At 46.3% G+C, this 21,160-nt stretch overlaps 1 protein-coding gene across 8 annotated transcripts in view; it reads left to right on the forward strand.

Moving 5' to 3' along the window:
* The first annotated feature begins 1,109 nt into the window (after positions 1 to 1,109).
* Positions 1,110 to 21,160, forward strand: part of TMEM184B (transmembrane protein 184B) — a 31,250-nt gene continuing 11,199 nt past the window's right edge. Inside the window, exons 1-4 of one of the 8 annotated variants that reach the window (XM_030040459.2) lie at positions 1,110 to 1,298; positions 5,453 to 5,559; positions 14,995 to 15,255; positions 17,755 to 17,920. In XM_030040459.2, coding sequence (XP_029896319.1) covers positions 15,055 to 15,255; positions 17,755 to 17,920 — 367 coding nt within the window. In that variant the 5' untranslated portion in view covers positions 1,110 to 1,298; positions 5,453 to 5,559; positions 14,995 to 15,054. Of the gene's footprint in view, positions 1,299 to 2,010; positions 2,033 to 5,452; positions 5,560 to 7,650; positions 7,674 to 14,741; positions 14,907 to 14,994; positions 15,256 to 17,754; positions 17,921 to 21,160 lie in introns of those variants that run through there. The other 7 variants (XM_030040456.2, XM_030040458.2, XM_030040461.2 and 4 more) reach the window with 7 other exon arrangements.

Consider the following 21,160-nt stretch of genomic DNA (forward strand, 5'->3'; position numbering starts at 1 on the left):
CTGAATCACTGCTCCTGTAGTTACGCTTCCCTGCATTAGCCAGGCGAGAGGTGTGTTTCATGCAGGCTGTGTAAAACTCCTGAAATTGATTTTTCAGAAACACCTGCTGGAAATAAATGATGGATCTTGGTGACTTTGCAAATTTCTTCCAAGCTTCCTCTCTGCCAGCTGAGCAGGAAGAGCTGCTCCTTCATTTGCCTGCTGCGTGGGGCTTCTAGCTCCTCGGATGGGAGAAGAAAAAGTAGGGAGAAAGGGAAGAGGAGGGTAGTTCAGGGGTATGGGGTACTGTCCTGTTGCCTCTATCCTGTGTCGGTCCTGCTTCCATTTTGAGTGTTTTTGAGGGATCAGAATGAAACTGGACTTTTTCCCCTTCTAAACCTTGTTTTCTGTAAGAAAGAGGAACGTTGCCTACGTGGAAGACAACACCCAGCTCCCCGTGGTGCCTTTGCTCCACCGAGTGCGTGGCCTCGCCGCGGTGGAGGCAGCGGAGCCGTGATCTGGCTGGGTTCAGGAGGGATTGCTGTGTTTCGAATAGGAGCTCTGTTTTGGGACAGGAAGGAAAGGCACTGCCATTTTTGGGAGGTATGGGGCAGCAGCTCTGTGTTTTGAAAGAAGAGGGCAAGTGCTCTTCTGAAGAAGCAGGAGAAAGTCTCGTCAAGCAGTTTGCTTGCATATTAGACCTTTTTAGGGCTTTGTTTGGGGCTTTTTACGGTTTTTTTGAGGTTGTTTTTTTCTTTTTTAGATTGAAAATCCCTTCTTCTGGCTTGAGTAGAGGGTACAGCTTTGGTTTCCAATACCCACACCTATGTTTTGTTTTGTTTGTTCCCCCCCCGGAGTTTTTTTGGGGAAAAAAGCTGCCGGGGGGGAGGGACACCTTCCTGAGGGCAGTCCTGCCCTTAACCGGCCTGGACCGGGAGTGTTAATTGCTGCTGGAGCTCTGCAAACCCCCGCGGGTACCCAGCGGCCTGGGTTTGGGGCAGGAGCTCCGCCAGCGCCGAGCGCTGCCCGCACGCCGGCCGGCGGTACGGCCCCTTTAAGAGCCGAGCGGTTACGTCACCCTCTTCTCCCACCGCCCCGCCCTCCCGCCCGCGCGGCGAGTGGGCGGGGCGCGTAGTGCCGTGCGCAGGCGCGGAGGGCCGGGCTGGGCCCGGCGTCGCCATGGGCTCCTGAGGGCCCGCAGCGCCTCCGCGCCGGTGCCGGCGCCCGCCCGCCCGCGGGGCAGCGGGGCAGGGCCCGACCCGACCCCTCCTCACCTCAACGGGCTGGGCTGAACCCAGCTGAGCTCCGCCCGCCGGGAGGTAAGACGTGGCGGGGGTAGGGTGGCCGCGGAGCCGGCGAGCGGGGGCGGTTGTGGGCGCGAGGGGCGGGCCTGAGGGGGCCGCGCTGGCCCGGGGGGGGGGGGTGTGTGTGCTCGGTAAGGCCGCCCCAACCTCACCTTACCCCCCCCCCACCTCACCTTACCCCCCCCCCCAACCTCACCTTACCCCCCCAAACTCACCTTACCCCCCCGTATCGCCCCGCTGTGGTCGCCACCTCCAGTCCCGTGTCCCCCTTACCACCGAATCCCTCCTTCTCCTCCTCCTCCTCGTTCTTCGGTGTGCCCCCCCTCCCTTCCCCTCTGTGCGGCCCCCGCCGTTCCCGCTCCACGCACGCAGCCCCCACAGCCTGCCCCCACCACGCACATTCCCCCCGCGTGGCCTCCATACATACACAGGCACCCCCCCCCCCCCGCACCTCCCCATAAGTTCCCAGTGCAGCCCCCACGATTCCCCCCCCCCCCGCGCCGATGCAGCCCACGCAATTCCCCACCCACAACGTCTCCCTGCTGCAGCCCACCCAATCTCCCCACGCACGCACACAGAGCCGCGTTGCCCCCGCACAGCCCCCACGCCCCAGGTTTTGGTGGGCACCAGGTTTGTGTTCGCTTTGCCTCTGGTTCAGGCTGGATGGACTGACAGACACCGGGTGTGTGTGCGTGTGCGGTAGGTGTGCGAGGAGGCTGTTCCTGTACCCGTGTGCTCCTGTGTTGCAGGTGAGTTGCGGTGGGTCTTGTCTGGATGCTCACTGTGGCTTGAAATTTCAGTTGCTCCGTGAGGGCTGATTCAGTCTCGGCAACTGCGACGTGTACTGGAAGGAGGGTTTTGGAAGAACGTGTGCGTGAGTGGGTTCTGATGAATTGTGATCCGGGAAGGGGACTGGAGTGGTTTCAGGGACAGCTCTGTGAAAGCTGCCTGGAACACCATGAAGCTGTCAAGAGTGGGAGGAGGAGGAGAAGGAGGAGTGGGAAATCTAGACGAAATGCTGAACATGGTTCCCCTTTACAGAAAGTTTGAAATTGTTTTTGCCACATAAGGAGCTTGAGCAGGAGTAATTATTGAAGACATAGACAGGCTTCCCCAGAGGGAAGACTGTTTACCTCTGTTGAAGAGAAAAATAGAAGGTATTGATCAATAATAGAGCGAAGGCTAACAGGATGAATAGAGATGTCTGTTTCCTATCCTGCAAGGAAAAGACAACAATCGATGAAAATCTATTAAAGCATACATACCACTAACAAAGACTTGGCTTTTTTTAACACAATAGTTAACTGTTCCATTGAACTTGTGTTGCTGGAAGTTACCCGTGAGTCTAAGAGCTTAGCAGCCTCCCTAAAAGGGATCGGAGATTTCTCTAGAAATGTTCGTGTTATTCGGGTTCCTAATACTAAAGGTTTGTGTTTGTATGGTACTTCAGGAAAAAATGAACTCTCACACTTTTAGGATGTTGGCTGAGTGCTAAACAATAGGGCTTTAGGGAGAGCTTTTCTTATGGTGAAGGTATTCCACAAAGGCCTACTTCAGGCTTTTTTTCACCATTGTCCCCAAGAAAATGGGCTTGGAATCTGCTCTGGTCTAGTGGAGCAGTTTTTAAGTCCTTAATACCATCATTGTTATGGTTGCGCTGTAAACCTTAAGTGGCATGTATGCAGCAGGTGGCTACCTCTGCATCTGGAGCAGAAGTGATTCAGTCTTGCTGTAAAATGATCAGGAAAGCATTGCTACTGAAGTCAGCGTTTCTAACCAGTTCGGTGGTGTGGGAAGATGTTTTTTGTTGTGTTCTGCTCAGGTCTCTGCAATCCGTTCAGAGTGCTGAACGGGTTGTGTTTTGGAAATGTGGGGCAAGCGGAAGAATGCCTCCCAGTCACTCGGTGTCTTTTGTACTTTTATTTGTCTGTCTCCTTGAGACACGTGGCAGTTAGAAGGGGAAGGTCCTTAGACATGCACAAGCTGGTCAGAAAATAAAGTTCAGCGTGACTAGCTGGTTTGGCATAACGAAAGCATTCTGAGCTGGCTGGTTTCTAACAATTTGACAGAATCCAGCTAGAAATCCGCCTTGTTCTCTGTCAGCTGGTTTGCCTGTTTGCTGGTAGCAGGCTGGGGGATGAGCTTTTGCGGTTTGCAGTTGTGGGATTAGGGTTCTTTTCTTCTCGTGGATAAAGGAGGGGTGGGTTGTTTGTTTGTTTTTTTTTTTTTTTTTTTTCCCACCCCCCAACTCAAAATAACTTTTAAAACACCTTTCTCCCCACTAAAACTGTCAGTCCCTTTCTCTATTCAGTTCTACTGCTGAGTTAACTAAAACATCTAATAATCATGTTTTGACTTAAGACAACAACCTTTTAATTTCCGTGTGATGGAACTTACCCTTCATCCCTCCTCCCTTCCTGTTTTGGGTCTGTGTTTAATTGGCTTATGTTTGCAACGATGGAGATGAGCTCTTGCCTGCTCCTTCTAGGAGAAGTGCCTGTTTCATTTTCCAGCAGCTCAAAGGATATCTTTAAGCTCTTGCAGCAATGGCTGGTGGGAGCAGTGAATTCCTCGGGAGGTGTTTGCTTTTTGGTCCTAATTGCTTCAAGAGCCCAGTGTTGCGTTGTTCAAAGTATTGAAGGTTGAGGTAAAATACGAAGTTGCAAATCAGACTTGTTGATTCTGAAGGGCTGCTGCTGTGACTAGTTTTCACAGGGTTTTCAGGCTAAAATTGAGGAAACCAAGGTTATAAAGCAGCAGTAAATGTACAGGTTGGGCTGTCTGCAGAATCAAGAGGATAGTACAGCCTCAGAGAAAAATTGCACTTAACCTTTGTACAGTAGAGCCTTCCTAGGACAAGACTGCTGCTAGCTGTCTGCATAACAAAGCTGCTGCATGTTATTTTGAACAGCCAGGGCTGGGGACAGAAGCTTTTCTCTGTTTTAGACCTTGTGATTGATGGCACTCGTTGAGGCCCTGGAAAATTGAGGTGTCGTAGAGAATAGTGTCGTGTTTGGGTTTTGTGTGCTGACTTGCCCATCTGTTCGCTTGAAGCGGTGCGTGTGTTGTGTGCTGTTCTCACTTCTTCCCAAACTCTTTGGGGTTTGCTTTCTTGTGGTGGCAGAGCGGTTTCCTGCCAAGACATTGCACCCTACCAGAACACTTGGGGCTCTGAAAGCAGTTTGACACTGTGATAAGATGGATTAAAACACTTAGCTAAAATAACTGTAAAAGATGATAGCGCTTGGACTGGAAGCATCCTTTTGAAAAGGTTTTTGGTGTTTTTTCTTTCTTTTTCTTTCTTTTTTATTTTTTTTTTTTTCCCCCCTTATGGACTACTTTGGGAGAGAGCAACTGGACGTGTTTTCAGAGCAGCAATTCCCCGGGAAGGGTTTGGAAGTAAAATTCTGCCAGCTGAAGCACTGAGCTGCAGCCACCCTCCAGGAGTCTTGCCTCAGAGTCTTCCTCCTCTAGGAAGAGGCAGGGAACTGGAGTACTCGCTTATAGCCAGGTTCTCTGTAGTCTTTAAAAATCAACTCAACCTCCGTGGGGTTTTTGTTTGTCGTGGTGTAACGTGTCTGGGAAGGCAACAGAGCAAGCTGTGTCCGGGAAAATGCAGTGTATAGGCAAGCTGCCCAGGAACCTTGCTGTATCTGGGTGTGACCAGGTCTTTATAGACCCTGAGGGGCATAATTTACAGGAAACCTGAAGAGGGAAATAACTTACATGCTCTACAGGCAGCATTGGATGTCCTTTAACCCATAGAGTGCCTGGATATTTGTCTCCCCACCCTCAAGTCTGTCTCTGGATTGAAAGGATGGGAATACTGCTATTATCTTACAGTCACAGTGGCTGGGAGTCTGATGATACTGACAGGATCAGCTATTTGAGGATGTTGTATAATGGAGAGTGACCAAGAGCGTAGAGAGATAGTGTCACGGCCTCAAATTTTTTGTGTCTAATCCGAAAGCGTTCCTCTCTGCCTGGGTATGTTGTACGTCTGGCCCCTGATCAACTCTGTGACAAAAAGGTAAAAAAAAGGTGTCTCTGGTTCAGCAAAGAAAATGATTGCAACATGTCATTTTGTGCAGCAGTGAGGCTTTGAGAAAGAGATGAGATGAAATAATACCTTAAAAGCTGACCTTGCTGGCCTGTTGTTCCCTCCCCAGGCTGTGAAACATGACATGGATGCTATTGGAGGCTGCTGAGCTGATTGCTTGGGAGCCTGCAGTTGCCTGGTCATCTCCAGCACAGATACAGCCCAGGCAGCAGTAATGTAAGTAGCTGTGCCTCTGTCCAGGTTACTTAAAATGAACCTGGACAAGCTGGTCACCTGAGGAGGCAGATTAGGAGAGAGTGAATTTCTTTTCACGGCTCACCACATCTTGCCTCCTTGCCAGTTTTGCTAGGAAGGGCTGGTTAGTGGTGGGTGAAGCTATTTGCAGCTAATTGTCCCATGGGAGCTGGGAGTGACTTCTCCTCCTCCAAACTCTCCTGACTTTCAGACTTTCTTTCCCCTGTCCCAGTGGCTTTGTGATGGCACTGATTTTACAGCTGAATTTTAAGCTAGAAGTTGTTCATATAAATTCTCATTTAGGCAACTTCATCCAACTAGGTAATTTAATGTTATGGTGTCTGGAAAAATTGGGTTGAAGTTTTCTCTTTTTTTTTTTTTTTTTTTTAAGCACACACCCTCTCGGGTGGACGCTTGGTGTGCCGCTTTCTGTATAGAGAAAATGCATTGCTGTTTCAGCCTTCTGGGATAGAGAGTGGGGATTTCATAATCACCTCAAACTGTGTTTTAGTAGCTGTTGGCATCTGTCAGCCTCTAACAAACAGTATTGGCAACTTTTCTGCAAACCTCTGTGGTCAGCTTTGGTGCTGAGTCAGGAAAGGGTGAGCAGCTTCTAGCCACTCCTGTGGTGTAAGTAGCCTTTGAAAGAGGATGCTAGGCAAGGTTTTCCTCTCTGATGCTGTTTCTACTTGCTGTGCTTTAGCCAGCAAGGGTGAGAATGGTTTCCTCCCCCAGGCATTGCTCTCTGCCTGTGAGCTCCCAGAGGTAACTTTTCTGTAAGGGAAATGCTGTGCCTGGACTCATTCTTTAACTAGCAAAGCTGTAATACTGATGTATTTAAGGCTTGGCATTTTTGTGTGGGCAGGAACTCTCCTCTCCCAGGAGTACAGGAATACAAAGCTCCTAATTCTGCTTTTAGAAGTTTGCATCTGTAGGATTTTTATTTTTCTTGATGGAGTAGCAGGGCAGGAGAGAAGTGTGGAGAGGGCAGTGTTGAACAGGACTAATGAAATTAGGAGTTGGTGATTTTTGGAATTAACAAGAGGATGTATGTGTCTTATGTCCAGAGTTTAAAAAAAAAAAAAAAAAAGGCAACAACCCACAAACAAAAATAAGCTGATCATATGTTGTTTTAGCAATAACAGAATGGCTTCATATTGAGTGGCTTTGGGTGCTTTGTCGAGAATCACTGTTTTTACTTCTGCAGTGCTCATCACTGCTACATATTTGCATCAGAGAATGATTGCTAGGGAAGTCAGATGTGCCATCTCCCTCATATGCATCACTGCACAGTTGCCTAGGCTTGTGATAAGATGTCTGGCTTCTTCCAGCACATTTACTTGCTAAATTTAAGTATGGATCTGATCTGATAGATTCTGTATGTTGTATTTTGTGTGGAAAAGTATGCTCCAATATAAAAAAAACTCCTGTCATGTGTGACTGCCACAAGTTCACTGGCTTTAGATCCTGCTGTAGAGTTTGACTTCTGGCTCTCCTTAGAGTAACTGTGTACCCTGTCGCAACTTTAAAACTGTTGCCTCCTCTGTCTTGGTGCTTGGAGGTGGGGAAGGATGAATGCAAGTGGTGGTAGAATAAGTTCTGATTTGACTTTGTTCTTGAGTATTTGGAAAATGAAATGCAAACTTCCTCTGTCATGCCAGACACAAGTGTTTACAACACATCCTTTTTCTTGTTGTCTCTTTCCCCTCTGCCAGTTGCAGAATATCTTTGTAGTCTTTCTGTGTTTGTCCCCTGGGAGCAGAGGGCTTGACTAGTTTGTGTGGAGTGGGGCTGCTGGGAATATGGGAAAGGGATGCAGCGCATGGCCCAAGCGTGGTTGAAGGAGCGGTTGGAAGGTTGGAGAACATCCCCTCTCCTACTCTCCCTCCCCCTTTCTCTTTTTCCTCTCCCCTTCCAAAAAAGGCACTGGATGTTGGATGTTGACCTATCACAATGTGGGTCAGTCCACAAAAAAAAAAAAAAAAAAAAAAGGGAGGAGGAGGAGGATGGGGGGAGGAGGGCTGTGTGAGTACAGCGAGACAACAGAAATTAATAGAGCAGAAAAAAACTCTGGAAAGAAGAGTGCACGGCTCAGGGTAAAAGGGTTTTATTGTTGATTCTGAGTTTTTAAATGGGTGCATGGGGAGGGGAAGCTGCTCTCTCTTCAGATGACTGTGTGGATTTGCAAAATGGGTGGGGGCTGTGTGAGCTGGAAGTGGAGAAGACTTTTGTGGTATTCTCAGAGTTTAATTTCCTTAAGACGAGAAAAAAAGTTGCATGGCCTTGTTGAAGGTTAAATTGTTTGTGTGTACGGTATGCTCTTATGTGTACGTAGGCATGTGATCATCTCTTGAATATGGCTTAGTGGGTGTGTACCTTGCCCTGTGGTTTGGTCCTCTTAAGTGCCTGACTCCTCTACCTTCTGCTTCTGAGGCTAATGGTCTTCCTGCTCCGCTCGTGCTGACGCTACTGGTTTTATGTCCCAGTGACACTTTTCTCTTGTTTCACTGACTGTACAGACAGCTGTTGTGAAAATTGTGACCGGGCAAAATGTCTTCAGCGTTCAGACTGCTTACTCCTCTGGAGAAATAACATTGTGAAGAACTACATTTGGATCTGAATTTGCTGTGCAGAGAGAGAAGTGCATTAAGCTGATATGAAGTGCAGTAACTGTAGATTCAATCACTGCGAGTTTTTGTAAATCTTGTTGAATGCCTGTCTTCTAGCTGAGCACGGTATTGCTCATGTGTGTTTGGAGTTATGTATACATGTGTGCCTGTGTATGACGTGCATGTTGTGGAGAGACTGTCACTGACTTCATGTTAAGAAAGCTTGGCCCAGCATGAATAGTAAAATGTAAATGAGTTGCACTAGCAAAAATTGCATGGCAGGTCGCATACTTAAGTCACAGGTTCTTTTGGGAGTGCTACTGGAGAGCTTAAAAATGCACTGTTGGGACCTTGTCAAGTCTCATAGCTAAGTAAACTAGATGCCACCCCAGAGAGCAAAAGCAATTTAAGAAGTAATACATTTAAAGCATTTGATTTTCTTTTATTGCTATAATTGATTTGAGCTGCACCAGTGACTGTCTTACTGTATAGCGTTACATTATTTTTGTGCTGAGACTCTACCTCATCCTTTTCCTGCCTTTTGCCAGATCAGTTGGTGATGCCATGCCTTTGAGGGTTGAAAAGACCTTAAATCAATTATGAATATGCAATATATACCTAGCACAATGGAAAGAGTTGATCCTGTCTGGCAATTCTAGGCATTCTTATAATTAAAATAGTCTAAATTTTGAACCATTTTGTGCTGTGTTTCTGTACTCCTTGTAAGTCTAGGGCACATTCTGAAAACCATAAAGCTCCTGCTTTCACTAATGTAAAGCTCTTGCTTGTATCCTAGTAGATGCAGAAAGTTCAGACTTAAAACCATCCACTGCATGGCACTTCTGCATTGGTCTTTTGGGGTCCAGAATAAGGATAATTTAATGGAGAAACTCTTGGAGGAATAAGAATTTAAGAGGGGTGTGGAAAATGGTTTTGTGGTATCTTAAGAGAAAGAAAGTTCAGCATGGTGGATATTTAAAACTATGGTAAGTGTGGAGTAGGTTTTAAGGAGGAACAATTTCTTGCCTTGTAGCTTTCCAGGAGAACCTTGCAGCCAGGTCACGCATGTTTTGTTGGATCATGTCTTGTACAGCAGGAGGCTTAGCTGTTAAGACTCTTTCATGGGATAGCTTTGTGTATCATTCGTTGCTCTCTCAGCAGTTTAGAAATGAAATACTTTTAGCCTCGGAGGAGATGATCTATTTTAAAAACAGAGATTGTGTTTGCAGATGGCAGAGAACAGCTTCAGAGTCATGTTGTTTGGGGTTTTTTGCATACCGACACCAGGGCAAAGTGAGCGTGCTGTTGCCAGCAGCACAACGGAGCGGGTCTTGCTCAGAGCAGGCAGCCCGCTCCTCCTTTACTAGACTCTGTAATTGAATATGTGTTCAGAAGTACCCCTAGGAACTGAAGAACCAAGCTTGAACATTTCTTTCCTCCTCCTACACTGCTTTTGTTGCATCAGAAATGGGGTTTACGTGTTTATGTTTGTAGCTCCTCCTCAGTGGTGAAATTTTCCATGCCTTTACGCAAGCCAAAAATGAAGTTTTTTATTTTCACTTGTGCCACATCCCTTCTGTTTACTGTTCTGAGTTTATTTTTGGTGGAAGAAGCTGCCATGTTAATGTTAGAGACAGAAGGCCGCCTGTTTCCAAAAGATACGGGAAGGGCAATCTGCTCCTGATTGAGAATTACTGTGCTGCTGTTTTTCTGTGGACGCAGGCCCTGGGGACACATCCGCACTAGCTTTACATCGGTGTCCCCATGTAGGTTGGAGCCCCTTCCCTATCAAGAATCTCGGTAACAGTGTTTTGCGTCTCTAGGTTTTTATCAGGATAGTTATCCTGATATAAACAGCACATGCTTTGCCTTACTTTCTTTTCTCCTCCTTGCATTGAGAGCAGACCCTAAGACTCCTGAAGTACTTTCAGAAGATCTGTTGGATAAGTTTCAGCTGGTACTATGTTGGTGTTGAAGCTAATGCCCTAGCAGTACAAGGTCCTGTCTTGCTCTAATGTGCATAACTTATAATGGCATCTGGGCAGGAACACATAACACCTCATTGGGGATGGAGGTGTCATCTCTGCCTTCCACGTTTGGGGTTGTCAGGTATAGACTTTATGCAGACCTAAGCACTGTCCAAATCTTATGCAGCCCACATACAGGAATCGTACCAGCTGATCCAAGTTTCCTGCGGCCATCCTGAACTACACCTAAGCCTGCGTCAGAAAACCCTGTGTGTTTACCCAGACGTACTTATCTGCGTGCGTGTTTCCATTTTCCAAAGTTTGGTGCTTTTCCTGGCTGTCCATTCTCCTGGTCCTGTTTGGCATGTGCTATATTGCAGGTTACCTCCGGGGGGAGCAAGGTAGTCAGCTGGAGATGGGGAAAGCTTCAAGAGTGAAATTTAAAGTGTTGAAATGTTTTCCTTTGATATATTTAGGAGAGCCCTCCAGAGAGGGAGAATAAGTGTGAAAGTAACTTTACTCTCCCTTGAAATGGAAGCAATGAGGTGGAGGTGAAAGAGATGGGCAGAGAAAACAGGATATGGCAGAAGAGTAAGGAAGTCTTCAAAATTTATTATGCATTAGATTGGTTTGGTTTGTATTGCATTGGTAATTCAGGTTTCTAAATGCCCCTAATTTGCCATATGGTAATGTCAAGTGCCTTCCTCATGGTTTGGTACCTTGCGGTGCTGGGAACTGTATGGGCAGAGAACAAAAAGATGGTTGTCCCAAGGAGCTTAAAATGAGCAAGAAACAACAGAGAAATACAGCCAGCTGGGAGGAGTACACAGAAAAGAGATCACAGCCAGTAGCCTAACCATTGTCAGATTGTTGCACAGCTGGAGTAGCAAAGTGGGAGAATGGAGAAAATGGCGTTGAATATGAAATAGCTTTGTGGCTGTCGGAAGGGACCTTTTTCCCTGGGTGTGAGAGGAAGCAGGAAGGTATGCGTTGTGGCACTGACATGGGCTGTGGTGGAGGTAGGTGTCCAAGAACAAGTATCAAAACACATTCGCTGACTCAGGTAAGAGGGAAGCTGCTTACACCAGGGTGCTCGATCCGTAGCTTGTCAAGGCAGTGTGTTTGCTGTGACGTGCCTCCAGGCACCATCTTTGCTGGAAGCCTGTTCTAATGATGTGCCAGGCTTGTGTCCCGCTGCACGATGGGGAAGAGGCATCTCAGAAACAAGGCCTATTAAGAGAGTTGCCATAGCCTGCCCTCGTGATGCTCTTTTTAACAAGGCAAAAGAGGAGCTAGCAGTCTCTGAGCTGGTGGTAGTGAATGAGTCGAAATCTACTCACCTCGTTAAGGCTCTAATCATCTGTGCTATTATCTAGTTCTTAAATATATTACAGAATTGCTCTTACAGCTTCAGCTTCTTGCATACAGTAGTCTTTCATCATAGCTTTGTGCACTGCTTATACCTGTCACTGTAGCAATGGTGTATGGGAGTTTAGGAGATTAGAAGGGATAATTTGGAAGACAGATGTTAATTTTGCAGATTAGGGGAGTACAGTGTTCCTTCCTGTTTCACTAGCAAGGAGAATGAACTGCAAGCTGATGCTTACAACCGCTAAAAAGTATCAACCGATTAAAAAGTTGTCCTCAGGGGCAACCCTGGGGAAGAGGGGGGTACTCATGGGTGAGGTGGATTGGGGTTTGGGGTAGGAGTAGTGGAGCCCTGGTTAAGAAAGTTTGTATATTTTCTTCCAGAACACAGTGGTGGAAAGAGTTACTGGTTTCAATGACTGTGTCAATTAAAGGGGATTAGGCAAAGAATGATGCATAATCATGTAATTAATGACAGTTGATGTATAATCACAAGGGGGCAGTGTTAAGGTTACATATACAACTTGAACTTGTAAGTGTCCTTGTTTCTGAATACATAACCCTTGTCACGTCAAAATGCTTGTTGATCACTTTTTGCTGTTTCAGCTTCTTTTAAAATGAGTGCAGAATAAAGCAGAGGAATTCCCTTTAAGATCTTCAGTTCTGCTGACATTACCGGCACTGCATTTGGGTCTGTGCTGTTGGTGCGGTTTGATTAGCTGGAGTGTGGAGCTCCAGGTCCTGTCCCTCCTGCCACTGGTGGTCTGCAGTAGAGATCCTCTCTGCCATGAACTTTAGGAAGGGCTTAGCAGCTTCCTCTCTTGCATAGCTCCCAAAGTGCACTGGGAAGTGCAGGATTGCAGCTGGCTGGACTTTATTTAGAGCTAAGTTAACCACAGGTGCATCTGCTCTGATTTCATTTTAGATGTGCCCTTTGTGAGCTTAGTGGAAGTACTGTCAGCACTGTGAGTGTTCAGTCGCTTCAGAAGTCACTTGGGTAGAAACCCCTTTCTTCTCAAAGCAATAAAAAACCTTGCTACCTTGTGACATCTCCATCCAGCCTTCATCTCTCCAAATTTTTAGATAGAGTATAGATAATGTAATGTGTGCGTGTATGCTTTGAAACTCTAAACTTAACTGTTATATTTCCTGTACTGATCAGGACTGGAAAGGAATTACCCTTCAGTACGTGCAGTTATGGAAAGCTGTAACTCAGAGCAGGGATATTTTGGAAAAAGAACGACTGGAAAGAATGAAGAAAAGCCAAGTTTGATGACTATTTTGTAAATTAAACCATAACAGTTTTGCAGCTCCCTCTATAGCAAGGTAGTATCTGCTTAAAAAAATCTGGATATTTCCCAGCATTTGTATTTGTTCTTTTCCCCCTGTGGAAGAAAGCAGAAATGAGGTGGAATGTGGCGTAAGTAACATCAGAGTGCCATATACCGCTGGTGCAAGTGTGTGGTTTGGAAAAGCATGTGCTGGAGGGGCCATTTGCACACCTTAGTGTGCACGTGGAAATTATTTGCTTCTGGCCCTCTGCTTTCACTGGGTGCCTGTTTCCTGATTTGTGCTGTGGCTTCAGGTGAAGCAAGGCTGGGGCAGTTCATCTGTGGATGTATGTTCTCTTTTGTGTGACCTGTCAGTAAACGACAGATGTGTCCTTCCCTGCTGCAGCTGTAAACTGTGGTGATGGACAGTTGGTCTTTCTACAGCCCTTTCCATCTGCTGATCTTAAAGGCCTGCATAAGAGCTACATCTTGCACTTCTACAGAAAGGGTACCCCAAAAACTAATAGGAGGTTATCAGAAGGAGGCAATATTATGCTGTTCCCCTTGATAACCGTGTCTTTACTACAACTGCATCAGAAGCAGCTCTTCTAGTGGATAGAACCAATGGCTGCCTGCTTGTGATCTTGGTTTAAGTGGATTATCTTCCTCCAATCCAGAGGTCACATTAGAGCCTGCTTACAACCAAATTGAAAATAATAGCTGGTTTAGATCTTAGACCTTCAAGAATTTGTTTCATTGAAAGAAAATAGCTTTTCATCCAGGAAATGACCAAGGGTCATGCTGCTTTGAAATCTTGCATATCCTTGTGTTCTGGGTGTGTTTTCATGGGTCAACTGGCTTTTAAAAGCCAATCAGGTTAAATTCATGTCATGTAGAAAACAATGCTAAGTTAGTAGAATTAATGACAGGCTGGCTAAGTGTACCATGCCATATGATGTTTGATAAAAGCATCACTTTCATGCTCTTCTTTCTAGCAAGGAGAGCTTTTAGCACATATCCTTCCAGTGAAGGTGATTTGGCCTGAGTGTGGTTTTCAAAATGGCAGTAGGAGAGGTGAGGATTGTTTGCTGGAGGAATAAGGATGCTCTTCTTTCCCCCTTGCTGTGCAGTGACACTTTGCGGTGCATATTCTGTTGCCTGCTGTTTCTTATTCTGCTGCCTTCCAGATGAAACCATAAGACTAAGACTCTGGCTTTTCAGGACATGGCAGAATAGTCAGTGCTTTTGTGGAAAATAGGGCTGTTAACTTAAGTGTGCCCGTTATCTTCCAGTATGGATGCTTGTCCTGGTTTTGGCTGGGATAGAGTTAATTTTCTTCCTGGTAACTGGTATAGTGCTATGTTTTGGGTTCAGTATGAGAATAATGTTGATAACACACTGATGTTTTCAGTTGTTGCCAAGTAGTGTTTAGACCAAGTCAAGGATTTTTCAGCTTCTCATGCCCAGCCAGCAAGAAGGCTGGAGGGGCACAAGAAGTTGGGAGGGGACACAGCCAGGACAGCTGACCCAAACTGGCCAAAGGGGTATTCCATACCATGTGACATCATGCCCAGTATATAAACTGGGGGGAATCGCTGCTTGGGAACTACCTGGGCATCAGTTGGCAGGTGGTGAGCAATTGCATTGTGCATCACTTGTTTTGTATATTACAAGCCTTTTATTATTATTACTGTCATTTTATTGTTGTTATTATTATCATTATTAGTTTCTTCCTTTCTGTTCTATTAAACTGTTCTTATCTCAGTCCATGAGTTTTACCTTTTTCCTTCCGATTCTCTCCCCCATCCCACCAGGTACGGGGGAGTGAGTGAGCGGCTGCGTGGTGCTTAGTTGCTGGCTGGGGTTAAACCATGACAATAATTTAGATACTTCCTTCTGATCTCAGGTGAATGCTGCATTCATCTTGTTTTTAAATATTTTTATTGCAGAAGGGTGGTGACAATAGCTGTGGCAGTGTTTCATGATCTCGGGGAGGCTGCGTTGTGAGTGGCAGAGAGGTTCCGGAGTACCACGTGATTGTTGTATCACGAGGGGTGGCAGTGGCAGACTTACCCGGGTCCTGTTCGTAAAGCATGTGAGCAGCCTGGTGAAAGGCATGTGAGAGATGCTAAGTACTGTTGCTGTTATGCTTCTGAGTCCTTCAGCTGGGTTCAATTGCTTTTTGGTTCTCTTCCTTGACAGGTCTTGGCTTGTGGGTGGCTCTCTAGCAATCGCAACTGGAACCTCACACCAAAAGGCACCATGATAGTGATGACTGACGTCACTGCAGCCCCCAGATTGGGGTCAACTGCCACCACTCCAGCTGTGGCTCCCAACTTCTCCTGGATGCCAGAGGATGGCAGCCCCACGGCTGTGGAGCAGCCAATATTTCTCATGACCACCGCTGCTCAGGCCATCTCAGGTTTCTTTGTATGGACAGCTTTGCTCATCACCTGCCATCAGGTAAAACCCTGTCACTCGTACTTCTCATCCTGTTTTTTTCCCCACATGGAGGAACACATATGATGCCCTGGCATATCTCTGCCAGATACAGCTGTGTGATGGGGGTTTGCAGACTCCAAAGTGGTACCAGGACCTCTTCTTTGGGGTCTAATATGTTATCTGTGCTGATCAAGGTGGCAACTTTTATTTGAAGGCCTTTTTCTGCCCAGGTTCAGACTGTTTCTGTAGTGTGAATGAAGAGGAAGCAAACTCTTTAAAGTTAGCAGGTGTAAAGTATTTGGCCATCTCTTGAGTGTATGCAGAAAGGTGTGTTATCTCAAGATACCCTTTCCCAGGTCTTGTAGCTGAATCTAGCCATTTTATTATTGTGTCAGCTGTTAGCTAAATGATCCTGGTCATCTGTTGTTTGACATAACTTCCTTTGATCTCCTGTGCCAGTAGATTCCACAGGCTGAACTCCGTGCGGAAAGGAGTAGCAGGAAATGTTTTATTTCAGTTTTTCTCCCCTCCCCTCTTTCTGGGGCAGATGTCCTGGGAGCCAGAACAAGTCAAGCCCTGCATCCTGTTCTGTACCTCTCTTTCATGCGGTTGTCATGTGAACTGAAAAACACAGTGGGGGAAATGCAAGCCCTGTTATTTATCAACCTGTGTTTTGTACCTGTTGGTCTGTAGATTCCAGGGTGATGACTAGGATCTAGAAAACTACAGCCTATTGATGGAGTACAGGGGCTAGTGAAGTTCAAAAATGGATTAGTCACTGATGAATAAGAGTAACACCTGCAGTTTCACCAGCTTGGGTAACAATTACAAGTGCCATGGATCCTCCTGCTTCAGAGCACAAATTGATTGCCTACTGAGGGTAGGAAGAAATCTTTCCTCTGCAGTATAGCATTGCACAGTTAGGCATTAACGCCTTTCTCTGAAGAAACCAATGGAGGTCAGTGCCAGAGAGACACTGTTGATTGAAACGCGCTGTTGTCCTGTTACAAGGCAGCAGTTCCTGTGCTCTTGTAGGCGCACGGATCGCAGGGCTCTTGTGACATCCCAAGGGCAAAGCTTAGAGTCATCTGAACTCCAGTGTCAGCTGTCCCTGTGCTGGGTGAGGTGTGTCACTGGGATTGTCACAAGGAAAAAATATCCCTAAGGCTTGTTAGTTTATTTTCAACCTGTTCTCCTCAGGAAATGAGGCTTTCGTGAGCTCCTTGTGGGACAGGGAAAGGAAACAGAAGTATTTTGAGCCCTTCAGTCAATTTTGGCCAGATCTGGCCAAGAGGCAGGGAAAGATGAGCAACAGGCAACTGGGAAGAGACAACCCCCTGTCCCTTATGAGGGAAAAGTGAGAGCATCAATGTGTGCATTAGACCTTGGAGAATCCTCACAGCACCCACAAATGCAGGGTGAAGTTTCAGACAAATGCTTCTTCCTCTTCAGGTAGTCAAATCAGTCAGTCATGAGGCACGTATGTAATAAACTAGCTGTTATTAATCCCAGCAGTTGGGTCAGCAGCTTGATGAGGGTTGTCGTACGGAGGCCTTGCCTCTGGAGAATGTGCCCTCTGCTGACTCTGTGGCCAACAGAGCGTACCTGCAACTCACACCGAAGCTCTGGACGTGTTATTAGGCCATTGCAGGAGTAGTGCTCATCTTCAGGATATGCTTGTGGTCAATACCTTTCCCAGGAGGTGGGTATTCTGTGAAAAAGCATTTTAGGTGTAGGATTTAATGATGGCTAACAAACTGTGAGCAGTGGGAGTGGGTAGGGTGGGGACATTTCAGTCCCCTCAGCCAGTGACTTAGGGGGATTGGCATGTGTGCAAGCAGTCAGACAAAACAAGCGGTGTGGCTGCGTGGTTCCTTTGAGCACAGTGCATGAGCTTGATGCTCGCTTGATGGATGACGCTTTGTGGCTGTGCTGTCACCGATGTGCAGAATGTCACTTTTTGAGCAGGCAGGCTGTGGCTTCTCAGCTCTTGGCAGCGCTGTGAAGGGCTCTCTTAGGTTGTCTCAGGTGAAAGTCTTGAAAGCATCCAAAACTGCCAAGAGAGTGAAAGTGTTTACAACGAGCATGCGCTTAAGTGCATGCTCCTTCCCTCTTCAGAGAAAAGCAGCCTGCAGTGTTGTGAATCTTAGGTACTTAAAACAGGATAGCAGGAATATAGGAATGATAATTGGAAATAAAGGTATGAACAAAAGAATATGGTCGAGATGGTGATAATAACAGTAAATTAATTCGCTGTAAGAAACTAGATTAGAAATGCCTCCGCTTCCTTTCCCTCCTCCTTCCCCCTCTCTGCAAACTAAGGGATGCTATGTCAATGCCATGTGATAACTGCAGTTTTTTTTGTTGTTGTTGTTATGTTCATCACCTTGAGGCTGCTGGAGGCAATCAAGAGGTGATTTACTGCATTTGTTTTTCCTGGCCCAATTGACTCTCCAGTTCTACTTTCTCCTCTCTACTCCATTTACCACTGATCCTGGTCTCCCCTCTCCGTCCTCTCAGATCTACATGCATCTTCGCTGCTATAGCTGCCCAAATGAACAGCGCTACATTGTTCGGATCCTCTTCATTGTGCCCATTTACGCCTTTGACTCATGGCTCAGTCTCCTGTTCTTCACCAATGACCAGTACTATGTTTACTTTGGCACAGTGCGGGACTGCTATGAAGGTAAGGAGGGGTCAGATAAAAAATGGGGGAGGTGGGAAGCCTCTGCCCTGAGGGAACTTTTGCTTCTGCTTGGGAACATGGAGAAAGCATCACTGTCACCTACTGAGACAAAGTTTTATGGTGTGCCTCACTGGATGACCATGGCTTGCTCAGTGACTGAAAAATCATAGACTCATAGGATGGTTTGGGTTGGGAAGGACCTTTAAAGATAGTCTAGTGCAATGCCCCTGCCATGGGCTGGGACATCTTTCACTAGATCAGGTTGCTCAAAGCCCTGCCCAACCTGACTTCTCTCGCTGGCCTCTGAGCATGACAAGATGAATTGAGCCTTCCCTGCAACGTTCTGTAGAGACAGAGCTTATGATTTTCTTCGGTCCTTTGCTTCAGGAAGGTGCAAAGCCAAAAGTCTGATTCTACCTGGGTGTTACAAAGCAAAGTATTAGTTAGCTCCTGGCTCTTCTAACACCACTTACTCAGCAGCCAGACGCTTGCTTTGTCCTGTTTTCCTGGTGCAGTTTGTTAGCAACATATTCTTCTGGTCCCATCCTGTGGCCGCTTGTGTGCTCGCACAGGGTGGCACAGCCACCACATGCTGGGGTTGGTGAGGTGTAAAGTGCTTTGGAGTCCTGCAGGAGAGAGGGTACCATGTTCAAGATGAGTTACAGATTGCTTTGGTTTTGGTTATCTGTTGCAGATAATACCGCTATTGTACTGTGGTATTGTGTATTGTCTTGTATGTAAGGGAAACAGCTACTCCCCAATAAATGCTATCTAAACTTCCCTCCTGATCTCATCCAGAAAGAAGTCTCTATTCACCCAGCAGGAGAAACTGCACTCTAGCAGTGTATTTCTGAGAACAGTTTATTGCCATACCCTTGTTAAATCATAACTCATTGGTGCAGTTGTTCTGGTGAGATCTGCATTGCAGAGATGTGCCCCTGGCCATGTGAAGAAGTTAATCAGCTGAAGGGACCAGCATGCCCTCCTTCACATCCATGACAATGCTCTGAGATGCAGCAGCAGATGGCAAGCAAACGTGCACACGTGATTCAGAAGGCATCTTTGTTTGGGCCTGGTTTTTTTTTCCTTCCCCGCCCTGTGTGCGTGTGTAGGTCTAGCAGGAAGCCTGCTGCTCTGCAAAACTCCTCTCCTAGCAACAGCCAGTATCCCTCTGCCTTGCTTGCTCGGGGAGTTTGCAAACATCTGAGCGTCTGCTCAGGAGGCAGCCCGTGCTCCCACCTCGGCGCATTGGGCTGTGCGGAAGACTACAGGTGGAGGTGAAAGCACCTTCGGTCAGCAGGTTCTCTCCCTTGCTTTTTCTGGGGTTTGCTTCAAAGCAGCCTTTTTGTTCTCTTCCTTCCCTTGCCATCTACCTCATCCTTTCTTTTTTTGGGAAGGTTTTAGGTTGCAAAGCAGGGAGGAGCTCTGTTAGGGAATGGGGGGAGAAGACCCTACTAATAAATTTTGAAAGCTGTCTTGGGCCATTTATGGGCTGCGTTTCATAGAGTGCATTAGGAGGAGCATATTTTAGTGTTGCTCTTTCATGTGACTCTGCTTCTGTAAAAAACTGGGTGTCGGTAACACTGACACAAGTAGATTTTTTTTTTTTTATGTTGATGTCATGAGCACCATCTGATGAATGTGGATCAGGAATGGAAGAAGAGTTCTTTTGCTGGTGTGGTGAGCTTTGATAGTTAGCACTCATTTCTTTTGGGGGTGGAGGGGCAGATATTTCCCCCTCCCGCCTTTTTTTTTTTTTTTTTTTTTGGTTTTGTTTTCTTCCTCTGATGTCATCTCTTCCCTAGTGCTTGTGGAATGGGCAGCTGCTATTGTAATGACCACATCAGAGGGCAGGGGTCACTGGAGGACAATAGGAAAAGCTCAGCTTTTCCTCCTCTGGGTGCTGGGAGCTGTCAGCTAAGTTGCAGGAAAATTGCAGGCAAAAGGGGTTACCACAGTTATTTAAATAAGTTTTCCATGGTTGGTGTTTTAGCTCCTAATTAAGGCTTTCACAAAATCATTGCTGTGTGAACATACCTAACTTTGTTCAATAACAAGGATTACAGATGGAATAACAATATCCCAATTACATACATAGAAGCAGGTATACCACTGGCTTTTATGTGCTGTAGCATTCTTGCCAGCTAGGCATGTCTACAAGCCATAAATATAATGTTTTGAGACTAGGAGTGTTTTGGGGAGCGTTGAGTACATCTTTTCTAGGGCATAGTTTGGATGCTTGTAGAAGAATTTGAGTTGATGTCTGTCTCTGACTTTGGAAGTTCATCCACGTGGGAAGATTGACCTCAGGTCTAATAACTGGCTGCTTGGTGAGGTCAGCTTCTCAGCACTGTACTTTAGTAGGCTTTTGTTCTTATTCCAAAGTTCCTCGAGACTTCTGTTTCCATCCCAAGTTATTTTCTCTTTGTATTATGTCAACGCTGGGGGCCAAAACCAGGATTTGGGTGTTGGCATTCCAGGGAATGTCCAGGTATAAACTATCATAGAAAATAATGTTGAAAGAAGGGTCACCTGGTCTGTCATTTAGCCCCAAGGCTGTATGTGGCAAACTTAGGAGTACAGTCCTTGCCCTAAAAATCTCACAACTGTATGAGGGTCCAACAGTGATTATAACAAGTCAAGAGAGTGGCAGACAGGGCATGTACAGGCTTACTCCATGCACAATTAAGTGGGTTTGGATCCCATGAAAAGGAAGCATGTCTGTAGTTAAGATGAGAGCCCTCCCCACAGTGTCTTCACCTCAGTTTGTATGTGTCAGCAAAACTGAGCCTTGAAGAGAATTGAAATGGGGCAGAGTATTAGCGGTCAGTCTGAGAAGGCTCTTCCTCATCTGTACCAGGTTGCTGGGGAAGGCAGAAAAGAGGTAGCCCAAGGAGAAGGCTATTCAGTATGCAAGAAATTTCAGCTTTCTGAGGAAATGAAGCACAGAGCCTGTTTTTCAAAAATCTCCACCAGATAGGAAAACAGAGTTTCACTGATTGGTAAAACCCCTCTGTTCCTCTCTGGCTCTTATGTCTATAGTCTGGTAATCTTGGAGAGAGAAACTGTGTTCATCACCTAAAAGGTTAAATACAGGAGATAAGATATGGTTGATGGATCAGAGATAACTTTTCCAAATTATTTAGTACCAGTGTAATGTCCTGGAATAATGCACAGGAACCCTGTAAAGAATGGCATCATACAGATGCCAAGTAAAACAGAGACTGACCACAGTTTTAA

The sequence above is a fragment of the Aquila chrysaetos genome, chromosome 17 (genome assembly GCF_900496995.4).
Source record: "Aquila chrysaetos chrysaetos chromosome 17, bAquChr1.4, whole genome shotgun sequence".
Classification (NCBI taxonomy): Eukaryota; Metazoa; Chordata; class Aves; order Accipitriformes; family Accipitridae; genus Aquila; species Aquila chrysaetos.